Source organism: Dama dama, chromosome 1, assembly GCF_033118175.1.
Source record: "Dama dama isolate Ldn47 chromosome 1, ASM3311817v1, whole genome shotgun sequence".
Taxonomy (NCBI): domain Eukaryota; kingdom Metazoa; phylum Chordata; class Mammalia; order Artiodactyla; family Cervidae; genus Dama; species Dama dama.
In genome coordinates, this window is record NC_083681.1 from 54,082,578 (window position 1) to 54,099,768 (window position 17,191).

At 47.4% G+C, this 17,191-nt stretch overlaps 1 protein-coding gene across 1 annotated transcript in view; it reads left to right on the forward strand.

Moving 5' to 3' along the window:
• Window positions 1-9,956, forward strand: part of LOC133060216 (2-acylglycerol O-acyltransferase 2-like) — a 31,432-nt gene extending 21,476 nt beyond the window's left edge. The window contains exons 3-7 of the mRNA XM_061147800.1: window positions 3,885-4,063; window positions 6,909-7,113; window positions 7,425-7,599; window positions 8,227-8,426; window positions 9,802-9,956. Coding sequence (XP_061003783.1) covers window positions 3,885-4,063; window positions 6,909-7,113; window positions 7,425-7,599; window positions 8,227-8,426; window positions 9,802-9,956 — 914 coding nt within the window. The remainder of the gene's footprint in view (window positions 1-3,884; window positions 4,064-6,908; window positions 7,114-7,424; window positions 7,600-8,226; window positions 8,427-9,801) is intronic.
• Window positions 9,957-17,191: the final 7,235 nt, after the last annotated feature.

The window sequence follows — 17,191 nt, forward strand, 5'->3', positions numbered from 1 at the left end:
TCTCTCTGGGTCATCCCAGTGCACCAGCCCTGAGCACTTGTCTCATGCAGCCAGCCTGGACTGGCGATCTGTTTCACACTTGATAATATACATGTTTTGATGATATTCTCTCAGATTATCCCACACTCACCTTCTCCCATAGAGTCCAAAAGTCTGTTCTATTCATCTGTGTCTCTTTTCTGTAATGTTAAGTGTTTGGATAGGTCAAGTGAAATAAAGACTGAAAAGAAAAAAAAAATGAAAAGACAAATATTGTATGATGTCACTTATATGCAGAATCAATTAAAAGGGTACAAATAATTTTGTTTATTTATATATCATCAATAGAGTCATGGATGTAGAAAACAAACTTATGGTTACCAGGGGAACCAAGTAGGGAAAGAAATATTGGGGGATTTGGATTGACATATACACACTACCATCTACAAAATAGATAGATTAGATCTATTAGACAGAGTGCCTGATGAACTATGGACGGAGGTCCGTGACATTGTACAGGAGATAGGGATCAAGACCATCCCCAAGAAAAAGAAATGCAAACAAGAAAAATGGCTGCCTGAGGAGTCTTTACAAATAGCTGTGAAAAGAAGGGAAGTGAAAAGCAAAGGAGAAAAGGAAAGATATACCCATTTGAATGCAAAGTTCCAAAGAATTGCAAGGAGAGATATGAAAGCCTTCCTCAGTGATCAGTGCAAAGAAATAGAGGAAAATAATAGAATGGGCAAGACTAGATATCTCTTCAAGAAAATTAGAGACACCAAGGGAGCATTTCATGCAAAGATGGGCTCAATAAAGGACAGAAATGGTATGGACCTAACAGAAGCAGAAGATGTTAAGAAGAGGTGGCAAGAATACACAGAAAAACTGAACAAAAAGGATCTTCATGACCCAGATAATCACGATGGTGTGATCACTCACCTAGAGCCAGACATCCTGGAATGTGAAGTCAAGTGGGCCTTAGAAAGCACCACTATGAACAAAGCTAGTGGAGGGGATGGAATTCCAGTTAAGCTGTTTCAAATTCTAAAAGGTGATGCTGTGAAAATGCTGCAATCAATATGCCAGCAAATTTGGAAAACTCAGCAGTGGCCACAGGACTGGAAAAGGTCCCTTTTCATTCCAATCACAAAGAAAGGCAATGCCAAAGAATGCTTAAACTACTGCACAATTGCACTCATCTCACACGCTAGTAAAGTAGTGCTCAAAATTCTCCAAGCCAGGCTTCAGCAATACGTGAATCAAGAACTTCCAGATGTTCAAGCTGGTTTTAGGAAAGGCCGAGGAACCAGAGATCAAATTTCCAACATCCGCTGGATCATCAAAAAAGCAAGAAAGTTCCAGAAAAACATCTATTTCTTCTTTCTTGACTATGCCAAAACCTTTGACTGTGTGGATCACAATAAACTGTGGAAAATTCTGAAAGAGATGGGCATACCAGACCACCTGACCAGCCTCTTGAGAAATTTGTATGCAGGTCAGGAAGCAACAGTTAGAACTGGACATGGAACAACAGACTAGTTCCAAATAGGAAAAGGAGTATGCGAAGGCTGTATATTGTCACCCTGCTTATTTAACTTATGTGCAGAGTACATCATGAGAAATGCTGGGCTGGAAGAAGCACAAGCTGGAATCAAGATTGCTGGGAGAAATATCAATAACCTCAGATATGCAGATGACACCACCCTTATGGCAGAAAGTGAAGAGGAACTAAAAAGCCTCTTGATGAAAGTGAAAGAGGAGAGTGAAAAAGTTGGCTTAAAGCTCAACATTCAGAAAACTAAGATCATGGCGTCCGGTCCCATCACTTCATGACAAATAGATGGGGAAACAGTGTCAGATTTTATTTTTCTGGGCTCCAAAATCACTGCAGATGGTGACTGCAGCCATGAAATTAAAAGACGCTTACTCCTTGGAAGGAAAGTTATGACCAACCTAGACAGCATATTAAAAGCAGAGACATTACTTTGCCAACAATGGTCTGTCTAGTCAAGGCTATGGTTTTTCCAGTGATCATGTATGGATGTGAGAGTTGGACTGTGAAGAAAGCTGAGCACCGAAGAATTGATGCTTTCAAACTGTGGTGTTGGAGAAGACTCTTGAGAGTCCCTTGGACAGCAAGGAGATCCAACCAGTCCATTCTAAAGGAGATCAGTCCTGGGTGTTCATTGGAAGGACTGATGCTGAAGCTGAAACTCCAATACTTTGGCCATCTGATGCGGATAGATGATTCATTTGAGAAGACCCTGATGCTGGGAAAGATTGAGGGCAGGAGGAGAAGGGGACAACAGAGGATGAGATGATTGAATGGCGTCATGGACTCAATGGACATGAGTTTTGCTGAACTCTGGGAGTTGGTGATGGGCAGGGAGGCCTGGCATGCTGTGGTCCATGGGGTCACAAAGAGTCGGACATGACTGAGCAACTGAAGTGAACTGAACTGAACTGATCTATAAAATAGATAACTAATAAGAACCTCTATAGAGCACATAGTGCATTGTTTATATGGGAAAAGAATTTTTAAAAAATGTGGATATGTGTATACGTATAACTCATTTACTTTCTTGTACACCTGAAATGAACACATTGTGAATTAACTATACTCTAATAAAAATTTTTTTAAAAATACTGAAATACAAAAAATCATTTTGATGATAAGTATTATGCTTAATCTATGTTTTACTACCATAAAAAATTGAATAAACAATGCAAACTGCCCCAGACACAACACTGAAGTCCCCAGCACAATGGCGAGAATATCTGTGTGTTGTTCACAGGTGGATCACCAGCATCTGACACATTGTAGGTGCTCTAAATAAAGTGAGCCTCTGTGAGCCCCAGCCTACTCAGCTTATGCATTTACTACTATTCAGACTGGATCAAAAGTCTTGCCTTCTGGAAGTTGGCCATGAATGACAGGCCCAGTCTACCTTACTTTCAACTGGAATACAAGTGGAAGTTGATCTTCTTAAAGAGTTTGGAGAGCATGGTGTCAAGTAGAGGGAATGGAATGGAGAGACACAATATATTCTAAGAATGAGGTCCATTGGTATCAGATTAAAGACAGCCCCACAGACCACCTGACCCTGAGTTAAAGCTGGGATTAGCCTGTGAAAGGAACTCAGAAAATCCTAAGTCTGGGATGAATTCTTCACTGTGCTGCTCCTAGTCCTGTTGCACTCCTGATGGACAGGCCAGGCATGGGTTGCCCTCTTCTTCTCTCTCTCCTTCAGTAGGACAAGGTATAGCAGTGGAGAAAAGAGCTGAGCAAAAGCTAAAGAGCACAAGGAGTTGTATCAACACTGAACAGCTTAGTGCAGCTGGAACATGGGGTGCAGTGAGGCTGGAGCAAGAGAGAGCAAGACAGGCCACCAGTGGGGAGCTTGAAATCAGGCTGAGCTGCTTGAGCTGAGCCTCAGCGTTACGATAAATCATGGGAGGACTTTAGCTAAAGCGAGGGTCTATCTATGCAATACAAGATTATGGAAAGATGTGCTGGGGGTAAACAGGAAGTGGACTGGGTAGAAAGAATCTCTATTGTCTCTGGGGTCTCACAGAGTGGATACTAGAGAGTTCTGTCACATTTCCACCAGGCATCTATTGGTGAATAAGACAGAGAGGGAGGTGGAGGGGGAAGACCCAAGTGAGAAAAGTGTCTGGTGCTGTGGGAAAAAGTGAGTTTGGACTCAGTCTTACTTGGTTTCAAATCCAGGCTCAGGGTGACACTAAATGTGTTGCTTGTATTCCCTCTTCCTTGAAGGCTTGAGAAGCTGATTTCTTCCTCCCGGGCTGAGGACTGGACAGAAGAGTGCTGCTAGTGCTGGGCAAATGGGGAGAGCTCTTCCCTTCACACTGCTGACCACTAAAGCTTCTGCTTCCCTTCCCAGCCATTCTCTGCAGTGTGGTCTTCATAGGCCTCCTGTTCACAAGATTCTGGATCATCAGTATTCTGTATGCAGTCTGGTGGTACCTAGATCGAGCCAAGCCTTGGCAGGGGAGCAGGCACTTTGATGTACTAAGGCGCTGTGTTGTATGGAAGTACATGAAGGACTATTTCCCCATCTCGGTAAGTATGGGGCTGGCTAGGGAGTGGTCAGGACAATAGTCCCCATGTGGCCCTGTGCAGTGAGCAGAATACTGGGCTTGGAGACAGGAGACAGGCTTTTACCACTATGTGGTCCAAGAAGAGTCAGTTTCTGTCTGACTGTTTTCTTATGTGTACAGATCTGGAGCCAATATGAGGATTGATGTATGAATGAGATTTGAAGGGCTCTGTGGGGCAATTGGTGAGGCGCACATATGTATCTTAGCACACAGGTGTAAAGCCTTTAGAGGGTAAGTTTTGGGGTGAAGGATTCAATTATAAATACAAGGCATCAAGACAGCATCTAGCCCACACTTTATCAGATGATGAGACTCACACTCAGAGAAGGAGGAAGGTGTGATCAAGGACACACAGCAAGTTCATTTACTGCTTTTAAAATGTGTGGTTAGCTCTGAGGATAGAAGCAGAGCAGAGAACACTCAGGATGAATCCTGCCCGAACTCCAGTGTGCTGTGTGTCCTAGGATAGAGCTTTGTCCATTCTGAATCCTAGTTTCCACACAAAATTGATCCCTTGTATTTTGCATGTCTGTTAGTCTCTTACTCAGGGTACTTCATGCCCAGTTTAGACACGTGACTCTACCCCCAAATCAGACATTAGTAATGGAGGACCCTGAATTTGAGTGAACTGACCTTTTGCTCCATTCCTGAATCCCAGACAGACTAAACCCTTGGATGTAAGCAGCTGTGATGGTTAATTGTCTAGTGGGGACAGGAAGAGGAAGGCAGTGAGGACACAGAGAGGAGCCAGGCAGGGACAGGTGGCCCTTTCTGGACACAGGAGAGAAGAACGTATGTGGTGTCTCCTCTGAGGGTGGACATCATAGATTCTACTACCAGGTCTGCAACACGCCAGCTGTAGGACCTGGGGTGAGTTACACATGCTCTCTGAGCCTTGATTTCTCCATTGTAAATTAGAGATGCTGTCACATATGTCATTGGGTAGTATGGATTCCATAAGACATCAGGTCATCCTGGGACCTTCTAAGGACAGCAGGACAGCATCTGGCTCTCCTTTCACACCTGGAGCTGCTGTCATTTGTACATCTGGCAGAAAAATGGTGCTGAGTTGCTCTGTGCCAGTCTTATCCATGTCTGTTCTGTCCCTCCTCTAGTCAAATAGGGCCCTGTTGACATTGTGGGAAACTGAAACTGAATTGCAGAAATTCCACATGCACAGGGTTCAGGATTGTAGGCCACTTGCAGTCCTGTGGGATCAACACCTGCAGAGGGCAGGCAGTACCACCGAGTGGCCAGCAGAGCGAGAGATGACATGCCCTTTGACCTCTCTGTCCTGGACTGAGGCCTGCAGGGGTTGCTGTGGAGCGCAGATTCTGGACTCTTGTCACCTCCCAGGAGAACTTTCAAGTCATCCACACAGCTTTACAGAGCAGGCCCTGCAGGGATCTTAGGAGGTCAGGAAGTAGAGGGGCCAGGGAGTCTCTGTTGTCTACTGAAAACAAATGCACAACTCAAAAGTTGTGAGGGGTTTTGTTCTGGGACCTTACTGAGGACTGTAGTCAGGAGATAGCCTCTCAGTAATCTCTGGGGAGCTGTTCTAAAAGGTAAGGGAGGAGTCAGAACTTACAAATTTTGCTGGAAAAAACAAAATCCCAAAAACCTATGTAGCCAAATTTCAAAAGATTACTTGCCAGTCACAAAAAGCAGATGTCTCAAGTTAGTAATTTTTGTCCTTTTCTATGTAAGGGAAGATGGGAAAGTTTGGGCTCACTGCAATTATTCCTGTGATGTGCATCCTCACTCACTGTGACCAGTATCCTGTTTTCCTCCATCCGGAATTCCTTTCAAGGCCCATTGTCAGTGGCAGCTACAGTGGCTGCTGGCTTGAAGGCAGGCAAGGAACATTCCTTGTCCTTACATCTCTGCCGGGTCTACTTCACATCACAAGCCTTTGCGCTGTGATTCTATGAGCTAGGGCCTAATGGTACAGTTTCTAGTGAAATTAGGAGACTACTCCTGAGCACTGGAGCTTTCTAAATGCACCCTATGGGCTTCCTAAAGAGGTGATGGTGGAGAATCAGGCAGTGTTTCTCCCAGGACAAGCTGCCTTCACCTCATGCTGAAGATCAGTCCAGGACCTGGGTTTCTGCATGAAGTTTTCATTATCCTAGAGCAGCAGTATCTACCTAGGCCAAGGCCTGAGCAAGGGTACAGTGCTGTGGGCAGGCTGTGACCTGGTGTCAGGAAGTGCTGCAGACTTGGCCGGACACTTCCCTGGCCCCTCTCCACTCACACCTGTGGGCATCACCAGAGACTTCATGCCCCTCCTTCTGGCACCCACACCCCTGTGCTCTGGGGTCTCTTACACTGAGTACAGGGACTCAGGGGTCCGCCCCAACCTGGGACAGAACTCCAGATGCCACAGTCCTTGGAGAGATGCTCACTCCCTCCTGTGATGGCTCCTTCATTTTGGGTGGGCTCTGCCTGGAATTAGGTCTCCCTTCACATAGGACAGGGGCTTGTGTCCCCATCACTCTGCCAGGAGTCCTACCTCTGCCTTGGGCAGGGGTCTTCCTTCCCTGGCAGGGGGCTTTGGCCTCATCCATTCATGGGTCCACTCTCTCCCTCTTCATTCCATGGTCTCCCAGAGCATCTCCTCTGCTCCAGGCCTGCACCAAGAACAAGGATCCTCAGATAGGCCATCTCTAATTTCAGGACACTCACATGGGAGTGTGATAGCAGTTGGGCACAGGGGAGACATAGAAGAGGTCAGCACAGAAAGTCATCAGGGAGACCAGGGTGGTCACGAGGTGCAGCCCCGATTCACCAGGCTGCTGTCCCTGCAGCTGGTCAAGACTGCCGACCTGGACCCCTCCCGGAACTACCTTGCTGGCTACCACCCCCACGGGATCACAGCTGTTGGAGCTTTTACCAACCTATGCACGGAAGGCACTGGTTTTTCCTCACTGTTCCCTGGGATCCGCTCACATCTGATGCTGCTGAACTTGTGGTTCTGTGCCCCCGTCTTCAGGGATTATATCATAATAGGCGGTGAGTCTTCCCAACCCTGGGTAGCCCAGGTAGATGAGGTCTGCTGGCATGGAGGAGGGATTTTAAGGAGGGCTGCCAACTGTTCTTGCAAGTGAATGTGTAGTGGAGAAGGAAACTAGACTCAAGGAAGCACTTCCCACAGCACTGTGCTTAGCAATCTGCTTGACTGGGGGTTGGGAAGACCTGAAAGACGCCGTCCCACCCAGTCCTCAGAGAACTCCCAGCTGGGAACTGGAGTGGGGCCCAGCCTACATCCTCACCCACCATCCTGGCCCCCTTAAAACCATACTTCATCTTTTTCTTCCCTTCAGGGATGGTAGCTGCAGACAAGGAGAGTGTTTCTCACATTCTGAGCAGGGAAGGAGGTGGCAACCTGCTGGCCATCCTTGTTGGGGGCGTCCAGGAGTCACTGGAGGCCAGGCCTGGAGCCTACAAGATGGTGCTGCAGAACCGCAAGGGCTTCATCAGGCTTGCCCTGATGCACGGGTATCAGGGAGAGGGCTCTGGGTTCAACTGGAGATTGGCAAGGATTGTAGTTTGGAGAGAAGACTGCATAGGCAAATGCAGATCCTATTTTGGCAGGGAGAGTCTCAATCCATTGACAATGAAGATTCTGTGTTGGTGATCCATGTACTGTGTCATGCACAAATACCCAGAGAATATTCTAGAAGGAAGATCTTGTGAAGGGATTAAGTCTCAAAAGTTATATTGCTGAAAGTTTGCATTACATCTGAGACCTAGGGAATCTGGGACAATGGAGCTTGGGACATAGCTTAGAACTATTTTCCTATCTTTAAACATCTATGAAGAATACAAAGCTAGCTGGGCTGGAAGAAATTTTTCCAGAAAGTTTGGAATTGTTTTATATCTGCGGCATTCTGGATTCACTATCATGTTACAACTGCCAGACAGTGGCTCTGAGACAGGCCAAGTCCTGCTTACAGTCACAAAGCAAGGCCGTGGCAGGTCTGGGAGACACCCGAAGCCTCCTACTTTTGTCCCAGGACTTTGTCTTCTCCTCCAGTTCCCGATCACTAGGTCCCTACAGGAGGCTAAGTGACGAGCTTGTGCCTTCTTGCCCCTCCACATGCCCTCTCTCCTGTCTCCCTCTAGGGCAGATCTGGTGCCAATCTTCTCCTTTGGGGAGAATGACATACATGACCAGGTTGAGAATTCTCCTGGCACCTGGTTGCGCTGGTTCCAGGATGGACTTCAGAAGATCATGGGAGGCTCTATCCCGCTCTTTTATGGCCGTGGAATCTTCCAGTACAGCTTTGGTCTTATGCCCTACCGCCGGCCCATCACCACCGTGGGTGAGCCTAGACCCAGGCTTAGAGGGGGGAAAGGGCTACAGAGCAAAAGGTGGGCTTGTGCTGCAAGGGAATATGGGCATAGACCAGTACACACTTGACTTTGTGGAGCACACTTTCTAGAGTGTTAAACAGAGACACAGGCAAGTAACGCTGATGAAGGCCGTCTAGAATGAGAAGAGTAACAAGGGCACGAAGACCAGTAGCCACTACTGATTACTGAGTCCCTGCTTGTGTCAGGCACTGCACTGGCATCTTACATGCAGCAGCTCAGTTTTCACACAACTTTTGAAGTGGGACACCCATCTCCATTTTATTGATTGCAACTTGAGACATGGAGAAGATAACTCACTTCCAAAAGATCATCCGGGCCTTTGTAACAAAGTTGAGGTTTGATCAGGGTGTTTGACTTCTTATTACTCCACAGAAGGAGAGTTTAATTTTGACCAGAGGGTCTTATAAGGCTTATTGGAGAAAGTGAATACTAGGGAAGGGCATTCCAAGCCTGTTAGAATTATGTGTAAAGTAGCAATTAGCAGGCTATAAGGAGAGTCTGAGGAATTTCTCTGTAAATAGACTTGGCATGGACTTAGCACCATCTTTTCAGCTATTTGATCATCTCATTCGCTTTCTTATTGAGTTCCAACTAGGTTCCAATGGCAAAGGTGTGTTCATCTCCACTTATCCAGTCATTTCTTAGTTGAGTACAGGTAACCCCCTCTACCAAACTTTCTCTGCATTGTGTGATAATATTCTCATGAATGTTTATAGTGTTACTGCCTCCAGACCATTCTCAAGAGAATAAGACATGACCGCTGCTTTCTGAGCCAAGCAGAACCAGAGTGAAGAGGTTGATATGTCCTCCCATGTCCTCCTTAGAACAGGGGCACTGCAGGCCAGCATGGAGGGAGAGGGGGAAGAAGGATGATTGGGCTGTGGGCCACCTCCTCCCAGCCATACAGGCACTTCCAATCACGGCATGTGAGACTCTCTGATCCACCTGTTCCTGAGACTAAGAGCACATCCCCAGAGCTATGTACAACCTGACATTGATTGTTCCTGGCTATGTGACCTTGAACAAGTTACTTAACCTTCCTGAGCCTCATTGCCTGAAAGGAATAATAGCAGGTTCTATCACCATAGGATTGGTAGGATGATATAGGAGATATGACATACAAATGCCAGCTGGTGGTATTGTTAACATATCAGAATCTTGAAGTTGCCTTAACATCTTTGAACCTATGATCCAAAATAGAATTGAAAGGGAGAGAGAAAGAGTGCTTACCTGCTCAGATGACCATACTATTGGGAACCCCGAGGGTCCCTGTGCCTTCAGTGGTTCTGGCTCTGAGCCACCACTCACCTCTGTGTCTTGCAGTGGGGAAGCCCATCAAGGTGCAGAAGACGCCACATCCCTCCCAGGAAGAGGTGGACAGGCTGCACCAGTGCTACATGCAGGAGCTGGAAAACCTCTTTGAAGCCCACAAGCTCAAGTACAACGTCCCCAGAGACCAACACTTGGAGTTCTACTGAGCGCCTCCCCAGAGAAGAGGCTGTCCCAAAGGTCAGGGCTGGCATTAGGAAGGATGGAGGGAGGTGTTATGATCCCAGAAGGCTTCCTGGAGGTGTAAGTTGAACACATCTCTAGAGCCTTCACTGACTCCTGCAACTCCACCCCATTCCTGTCCCTGGGTCATCGCTGGCTTCTGACAGAGAAGACCAGACTCTGGCATTGGTGATTTGTTCTCCTGCTATGACTCTTCTGCAAGGAACCCTCTCCTTGATCTGCCCACCTGAGAAGTGGAAGAAATGCTTGGAGAGAATGATGTCTGTGACTCTGCCCTCTGTGGTCCTGTCACTCAACGGGTAGGACAAGAGCAGCTCCAGTGAGCAGGTTTCTCTTCCTCTGCCTTGAGTGACAGCAGAGAAGCAGCCCCCAGCTGCAGCCCTCCCTCCTACAAGCTCCCTCATCCTGCATCCTGCCTGTCCCAGCTCCTCCCTTACTTAGCTGGAGAGGAGGACGAAGCCACAACCCCCCGACTCATCCTGGCACCTTTGAGTTTCTGAGTCGTCTGAGCCCCGAGCTGGCAGCCAGATGGGCCCACGAGGTGGGGAAGGGGACTTCAGCTCTGTCACTGGCTGAATGACCAAGGGCAGATCTCTTCACCCTCCCTCTGAGTCTCAGTCTCTCTGAGGGACTAAGGTGATCTCTGACCTCAGCTCTGATGTCACATGAACTGAGAGCTCTATGATGTAGCCCTTACTCCTCCTTTGTAACCTCAGCCCTGACTTTGACACAGAAGGACGCTCCATAAATGTCAATTCATCAATGAAAGAATTCTGTTTCAGCCTTCTCTTCCTTCACCCTACTCCCCAACTGGGAGCCTCCCATTTAATCTCAACCTGGCCCTGCAGCCCTGCTGCTCTGTGTCCTCTTCCCAGATAGTGGATCGGAAGGGCCAGAGAATGGCATGTTACTTCTTCCTCTCTGACCAGTCAACTCCAACTTACCACCTCTGGCCTGTTCTGTGGGAGACAAGGGGGAGGCTATGTACAGACACAGGGCAGACCAGCCAGAGAAGTAACATGAGGAGTGAATGGTCAGTGTCTGTAAGCAGGGCAGATGGGGACAAGCCTCTTATGAGAAGAATTCTGGGTCACTGGGTCTGTGACACCCATCATGAGTGAGGGACAGGATGGCAACATAGGGGCTGTACTGTAAGCCCTCACATTTGTTGCAGGAAAATAGCTTTTCTTCCTCCAGAAGCTAATCAACCAATAATTATAAATGCGGGGCATTTCAAGAATGTAAGTTTGAGTCTAAATCTGGCTCAACCCTTTTCAGTGGCTCTGAGCAAGTCACACCCCCTCCATACCTCAGTTTTGCTATCAGAAAAACAAGTATCACAACATTCACCTTGCATCTTGGAGTGAAATAGATATAATGTGATAATTAGCCCTTCTGCATCTTGTGAGGAATGGCACAAGGTAGGTATAAATAGCATTTGTTCATAAATGTGCCCAGCCTCTCACGATGGCCTGATGGACTGATGACATGGGTGCTATAGGGTCCCAAGAAAGGGGGGAATCAAGAACAGTGGGACTGAGAAGGGGAGTGATAGCTTCCACCCAGGAAAAGGGAGGTAGTGGCAGGTGGGTGGGGCAATGCAGGAAGGCCAGGTTTGCCAAGGAGAGAAGTTCCCATCCCCTGCAGGTTTCCTTTGCTGGTAATGAACCACTGCAGACCTTAGTGTCTGAAGGCAGCAAGGATTTATTAGGCTCACACTTTTGTGGGTGGCTGGGTGGTCCTTCTAGGAGTTCCTGCCCTCCCACTTGCTTTGTCCTAGGACCTGCTCATCTCTTTCTCAGGATGCTCTGTCTCCTCAATTTAGTCAATCAAGGTAATCACCTTCTTTGTCACATCAGCTCTGTCCCTCCCTCCATCCTGAATCCCTCCCTTCCAACTCATTGTCCTGATCACTGTCAGCTACTCATGTTGTGGGTTAACTTAGGGTGAAAGGGCCATGAGCATTAATGGATGAGTGGTCAACTATGTCCCAAGGGGGCTGGGAGCGACTGAGGGTTCCTGCTCAGTTCATTCATGAGGAGGTAGCCGACCTGTTCTACTGTAGGGGGATAGTCTCAGAACCTTTAGTAGGGCTGGACAACCCACTCCCAAGTTCACCCATGAAACTTCTGGCAGAAGGCTTTAGAGCCCTGCTTGTGGGGTTGTCCATTAGCCTGACCTTTGCCACTTACCAGACTTCTCCAGAGCAAGCAAGTCACGAAAGAAAGAGAGAGACTGAGATAGAGACAGAGACAGACAGAGAGATGGAGAGAGAGAGCCATATATCTTCTGCTACTTAACCTCTGAGTCACTCACCATCAATTCTACCTTATTCTATCAGTTGGATGTAAGGTCTGAGTCACACTTAATAGGAGGATGTGACACCTGGAGGTGATCACTGGAGGCATCTTGCAGGTGCTACCACAGTGACAGTCTATGAACCCTCAGAGACTGAACTTGGCAACCCCAGTGCTGTGGATGCTGCAGGAGGCAGTCTACCTGGAGGACACAGGCTGAGATGCCCACACAGTAGGGCCCCAGGTGGGGCAAAGGTGTGAGCCCAGGTCAGAGATGGGAATCATGACTGTGAGCCCAGGCCTTACTGGGATGCAGTACAAGGTGCCATCAGACTGGGGGCAACTGGATGGGGGATAGGGGTGAGAAGAGACTGGTAGAGCCAGAGGGAAAGGGATCCCCTTCATTTACCACAACCTTGGAGCCACACAAAGAGGGAGCAGAAGGCATGATCTCAGAGGAGGGCTGCCTAGATATGTTCCTGAATAGGAATATTCGCTCTGGACTTGGTGTGAACAGAAGTGCCCTTTTATGTGTTAAGGACTGATACTGGGTTGTTTGTTAGGCAGTTGACCTTCCCATGAATACAGAGAGCCAGGAGCTGCAGGGCAACATTCCAATACTACACAGTACCTGCTACCTGACACCCTCTCAGGGCCCCAGCCTGCCCAAAGTGACTTGCTCTTGTGAGAAGATCTCCCACTAACACACAGGCTGACTCACACAGCCCGAGGAGCACAGAGCTGTCAGGTGTGGTAGGTAGACTCAGAGGCTCTCAAGATTGGACAGAGCTAGAGTCTCCTCCTGAAATCAGGCTGCCCTTTGACCTGGAACAAGTTCTCAGACATCATTTCTCATAAAAGATAAAGAGCCTACTGGGGTCTAACCTTTTGACACTGCTGGATGGTGACAAGAAGTGGGACAGAGGTCAGCCAGCACAGCTCTGCCAGCAGCCACGTGGTCCAGCCAAGCCTCACCCTCACAGGGGGACTGGGCTTTGCTAGGGATCAGAGGAGGCAGAGATGGGAACATGGGAGCTGCTGAGGGAGCCAAGGCAGAGCGGAAGGAGAGGACAGAGCATATGTAGGTGAGACTCCCTGGTGAGGGTCAGGGTCAAGGTGAGGTTTAAGGAACAAGAGGCTGAGGTTTAGGCCTTTGTGCAGCAAAGTTCTATTGAGATAGAGGATAGAGAGGGAGGAGGGCAGACAGGGTCCCTGAGGATGCCTGGCCTTCTGTCTGGGGGGCTACTGTCCAGTTCAGGGGTTAGGAATTGACCACCCCCTACCCCAAGTAGGGAGGAGGCCTTGGAGGTGCTTGAGCTGGAGCGGGTCATGGACCAGATGGAGGGGCAGTGGATGCCTCAGGCTGGACTGAGCATCTGTCTTAGTGACCCCACAGCAGGCAGAGTCAGCTCCCTGAGCCGCTATCTAAGAACCTGCTACTTGCTGGCCTCTGGGTGGAGGCTACACACACAGTATCTCAATGTAACTGACAGTCACCTCTTTATGCAGATGAGGTTCATATCTAGAATCCTGGTCCCAGTGTGAAAGCTGCTTGTGCAGGCATCCTGTTCTCACCTTGCCTACGGTGGCCTCAAACTCGGGAGAACTGTACATTGAAAACAGCAATGGCACCAGCTGTGGCCACGGACTCCCAACACCGCCTGCACTATGTCCCCGCAAAACTCTCTTTTCCTCCCGTCTTCACCTATAACAGCTTCATCCATAGATGAGGGCACAACCAATACCAGCTCTTCCTTATCCCTTCTGTTTGTAAATGCCTGGGAATGGATTTAAAGACCTGAGAAGCTTTGTGTCAATCACAGACTTGGTTTGGACCTTTCTTAGATTTATGTCTTCCCCTCACTGTCTGCCAGAGAGCTAACCTGAGTGTTTCCTTCTTCAACAAGTTGAACAGGTGCCACATAAGTCATGTTATATCCCCAGTGAGAGAATGGATAGAAATAGATGGGCAGGAAAATTCCTTCTCTCAGCTATTTTAAAAGGGGTCCTGAATAGAACAAAGCATCATCAAACCCTGGTCTTATCAGTAAAAATCAGTGATGAAGGATCAAAAGGGCCACCTCCCTCAAATAGTGTTAAAAATATCTGATGATCTTGTTGGAATTGCCCTAGATTAGTAGGCGTATCACCTCAATATGTTGTGGCACAGGTCCAGATTTTTGTATTATTTCTTTTTTCTAACCCACCACGGACTTTTCCTTGTTGTTTTTTAGTCACTAAGTCATGTCCAACTCTTTGCAATCCCATGAAGTGTAGCCCACCAGGCTCCTTTGTCCATGGGAGTCCCCAGGCCAAAATACTGAACTTGGTTGCCATGTCCTTCTACAAGGGATCTTCTCAACCAAGGGATCAATCTTGTGCCTTCTTCATTGGCCAGTGGAATCTTTACCCCTGAGCCATCAGGAAGCACATCTATTTGTAAAATGCAATATAAATTACCCAGAAATGAAGAAAACAAAGAAAACGAGTTCAATCCCATTTTAAATTATTAGTTTAATTACACATAGAACTGCTGTGCCACATTGCTCTAAGGTTTCTGAGCAGTTCCTCTCCAACTCTGTACTTACCTTGTCAGGAACCAGTAACAGGCAGCTGGTGGACACAGGCAGGTCCTCAGACCACACAAGACCTGCACTGCCCCAAGATGTATGCTGCTGCCTGGTTGTTGGCCTGTAAGAGGGTTGTGAGGTGAGGGGCATAGAAACCCCTGGTGGACTTCTGAGCACTGTACACGGGTCAGTAGGGGCTGTTGTCTCAGCCCCTGATACCTGGTAGGATGAGAGGCTCTGGGAAGGGAAGGACTTTTCTGAAGTCACACAGCTGGAAAGTGGCCAGTGCAGGACTTGTCTCAGCTCTCATCAGGGCTCTTCCAATCTGCTTTGAGGGAGGACTCTGGAAAACGCCTCCCAGATGCACCTTCAAGGAAGGAGGGATGATCCCAGCTGCAGAGCTGCATGCACAAGGGCAACTAATCCTAAAACATATCCAGGCTGGATGTCAACCTTGGCCTCATTAGCCCAGTTCAGGACCACTCTGATGGGCCATTTTGGTTTGCCTTTGCCCTCTGCCCAATTCCACTGTCTTCCATCTTCACAAACTTTTCACACAATGGAAATGCAATGAATAAAGTCATGGTCACCATTTGTGATGTGAAATGGAAATCAAGACCCCTGACTTGATATCTCTCTAACACCAGCAAATAAGATGTCTGAATTTACCAAACAGGAGAGATGATCTGCATCCATGGGACACTGATGTATTCTGGGTGAGATGTTAATTGGTGCTGCTATTTTGGGAAAGCCTGACACTACTACTCTGTAGCTTGTGCAATCATGTAGCCTTAGACCCAGCCGGCCCTGGCTGTTGAGACTGTGGCAGGGAGAAAGGACACAGAGACTAGACCAGTGAGAACACTGGTGTCAGCGATAATCAAAGAGGCTGGCTATGGGGATGGGAAGCAGCTTTCCCATGCAAGAGATACTTAAATTGACAAAAACTAGAACACAAACTTATCATAAAATGATATTCAAATTAACAGTGAACTTTTTTTTTTTCACAGAAACTTTTTAATGCTCAACTCTTGGCACTATGTGTGGGAAGAGTATGTTTATTAGGTCCAAGAGAAAACATAATTCACTGAGAGACTGAAACATTCAAATACCTTCTTTTAAAATTTAGAAGTACTTTAACTATAGACAGATTCAGGCAGAGCAGAATTCTAATCCAGGTCCTCCCAAATTAAGTTTCTATCTTTCAGAGAAGTCTGTTCTTGCCAGAACTGCTTTTCCTGTAATCTTAGTAGGTTCTGGAGTGGCTCACTACAGTGCTCACTCAACCCCGACAATTGCCCATGACCCGCTAAGTGAAGGACAACCATAACACGAAGCCTCCATCACCACTTTACACCTGTGCAAGTGTAATCATCTCAACACATGATTTCCAATTCTAATGAAACAGCTATCACTGAGAAGGGCAGCAATTTCATCAGACACTGACTGAAGCATATTTGGGAGAATGGTGTTCTTCCTGAGAGAACTGATCCATAGCCTCTCTACTCATAGGCCTTTTTCTTCTATTCTGAAGCATTTAGCTTATATGCAGAGTACATCATGAGAAACGCTGGGCTGGAAGAAGCACAAGCTGGAATCAAGATTGCCTGGAGAAATATCAATAACCTCAGATATGCAGATGACACCACCCTTATGGCAGAAAGTGAAGAGGAACTAAAAAGCCTCTTGATGAAAGTGAAAGAGGGGAGTGAAAAAGTTGGCTTAAATCTCAATATTCAGAAAACTAAGATCATGGCATCTCGTCCCATCACCTCATGGGAAATAGATGGGGAAACATTGGAAACAGTGGCTGACTTTATTTTCTTGGGGCTCCAAACTCACTGCAGATGGTGATTGCAGCCATGAAATTAAAAGACTCTTACTCCTTTGAAGGAAAGTTATGACCAACCTAGACAGCATATTAAAAAGCAGAGATGTTACTTTGCCAACAAAGGTCTGTCTAGTCGAGGCTATGGTTTTTCCAGTGGTCATGTATGGATGTGATAGTTAGACTGTGAAGAAAGCTGAGCAGAGAAGAATTGATGCTTTCAAACTGTGGTGTTGGAGAAGACTCTTGAGAGTCCCTTGGACTGCAAGGAGATCCAACCAGTCCATCCTAAGGGAGATCAGTCCTGGGTGTCAATTGGAAGGACTGATGCTGAAGCTGAAACTCCAATACTTTGGCCACTTCATGGGAAGAGTTGGCTCATTGGAAAAGACCATGATACTGGGAGGGATTGGAGGCAGGAGGAGAAGGGGATGACAGAGGATGAGATGGTTGGATGGCATCACCAACTCGATGGACCTGAGTTTGAGTAAACTCCAGGAGTTTGT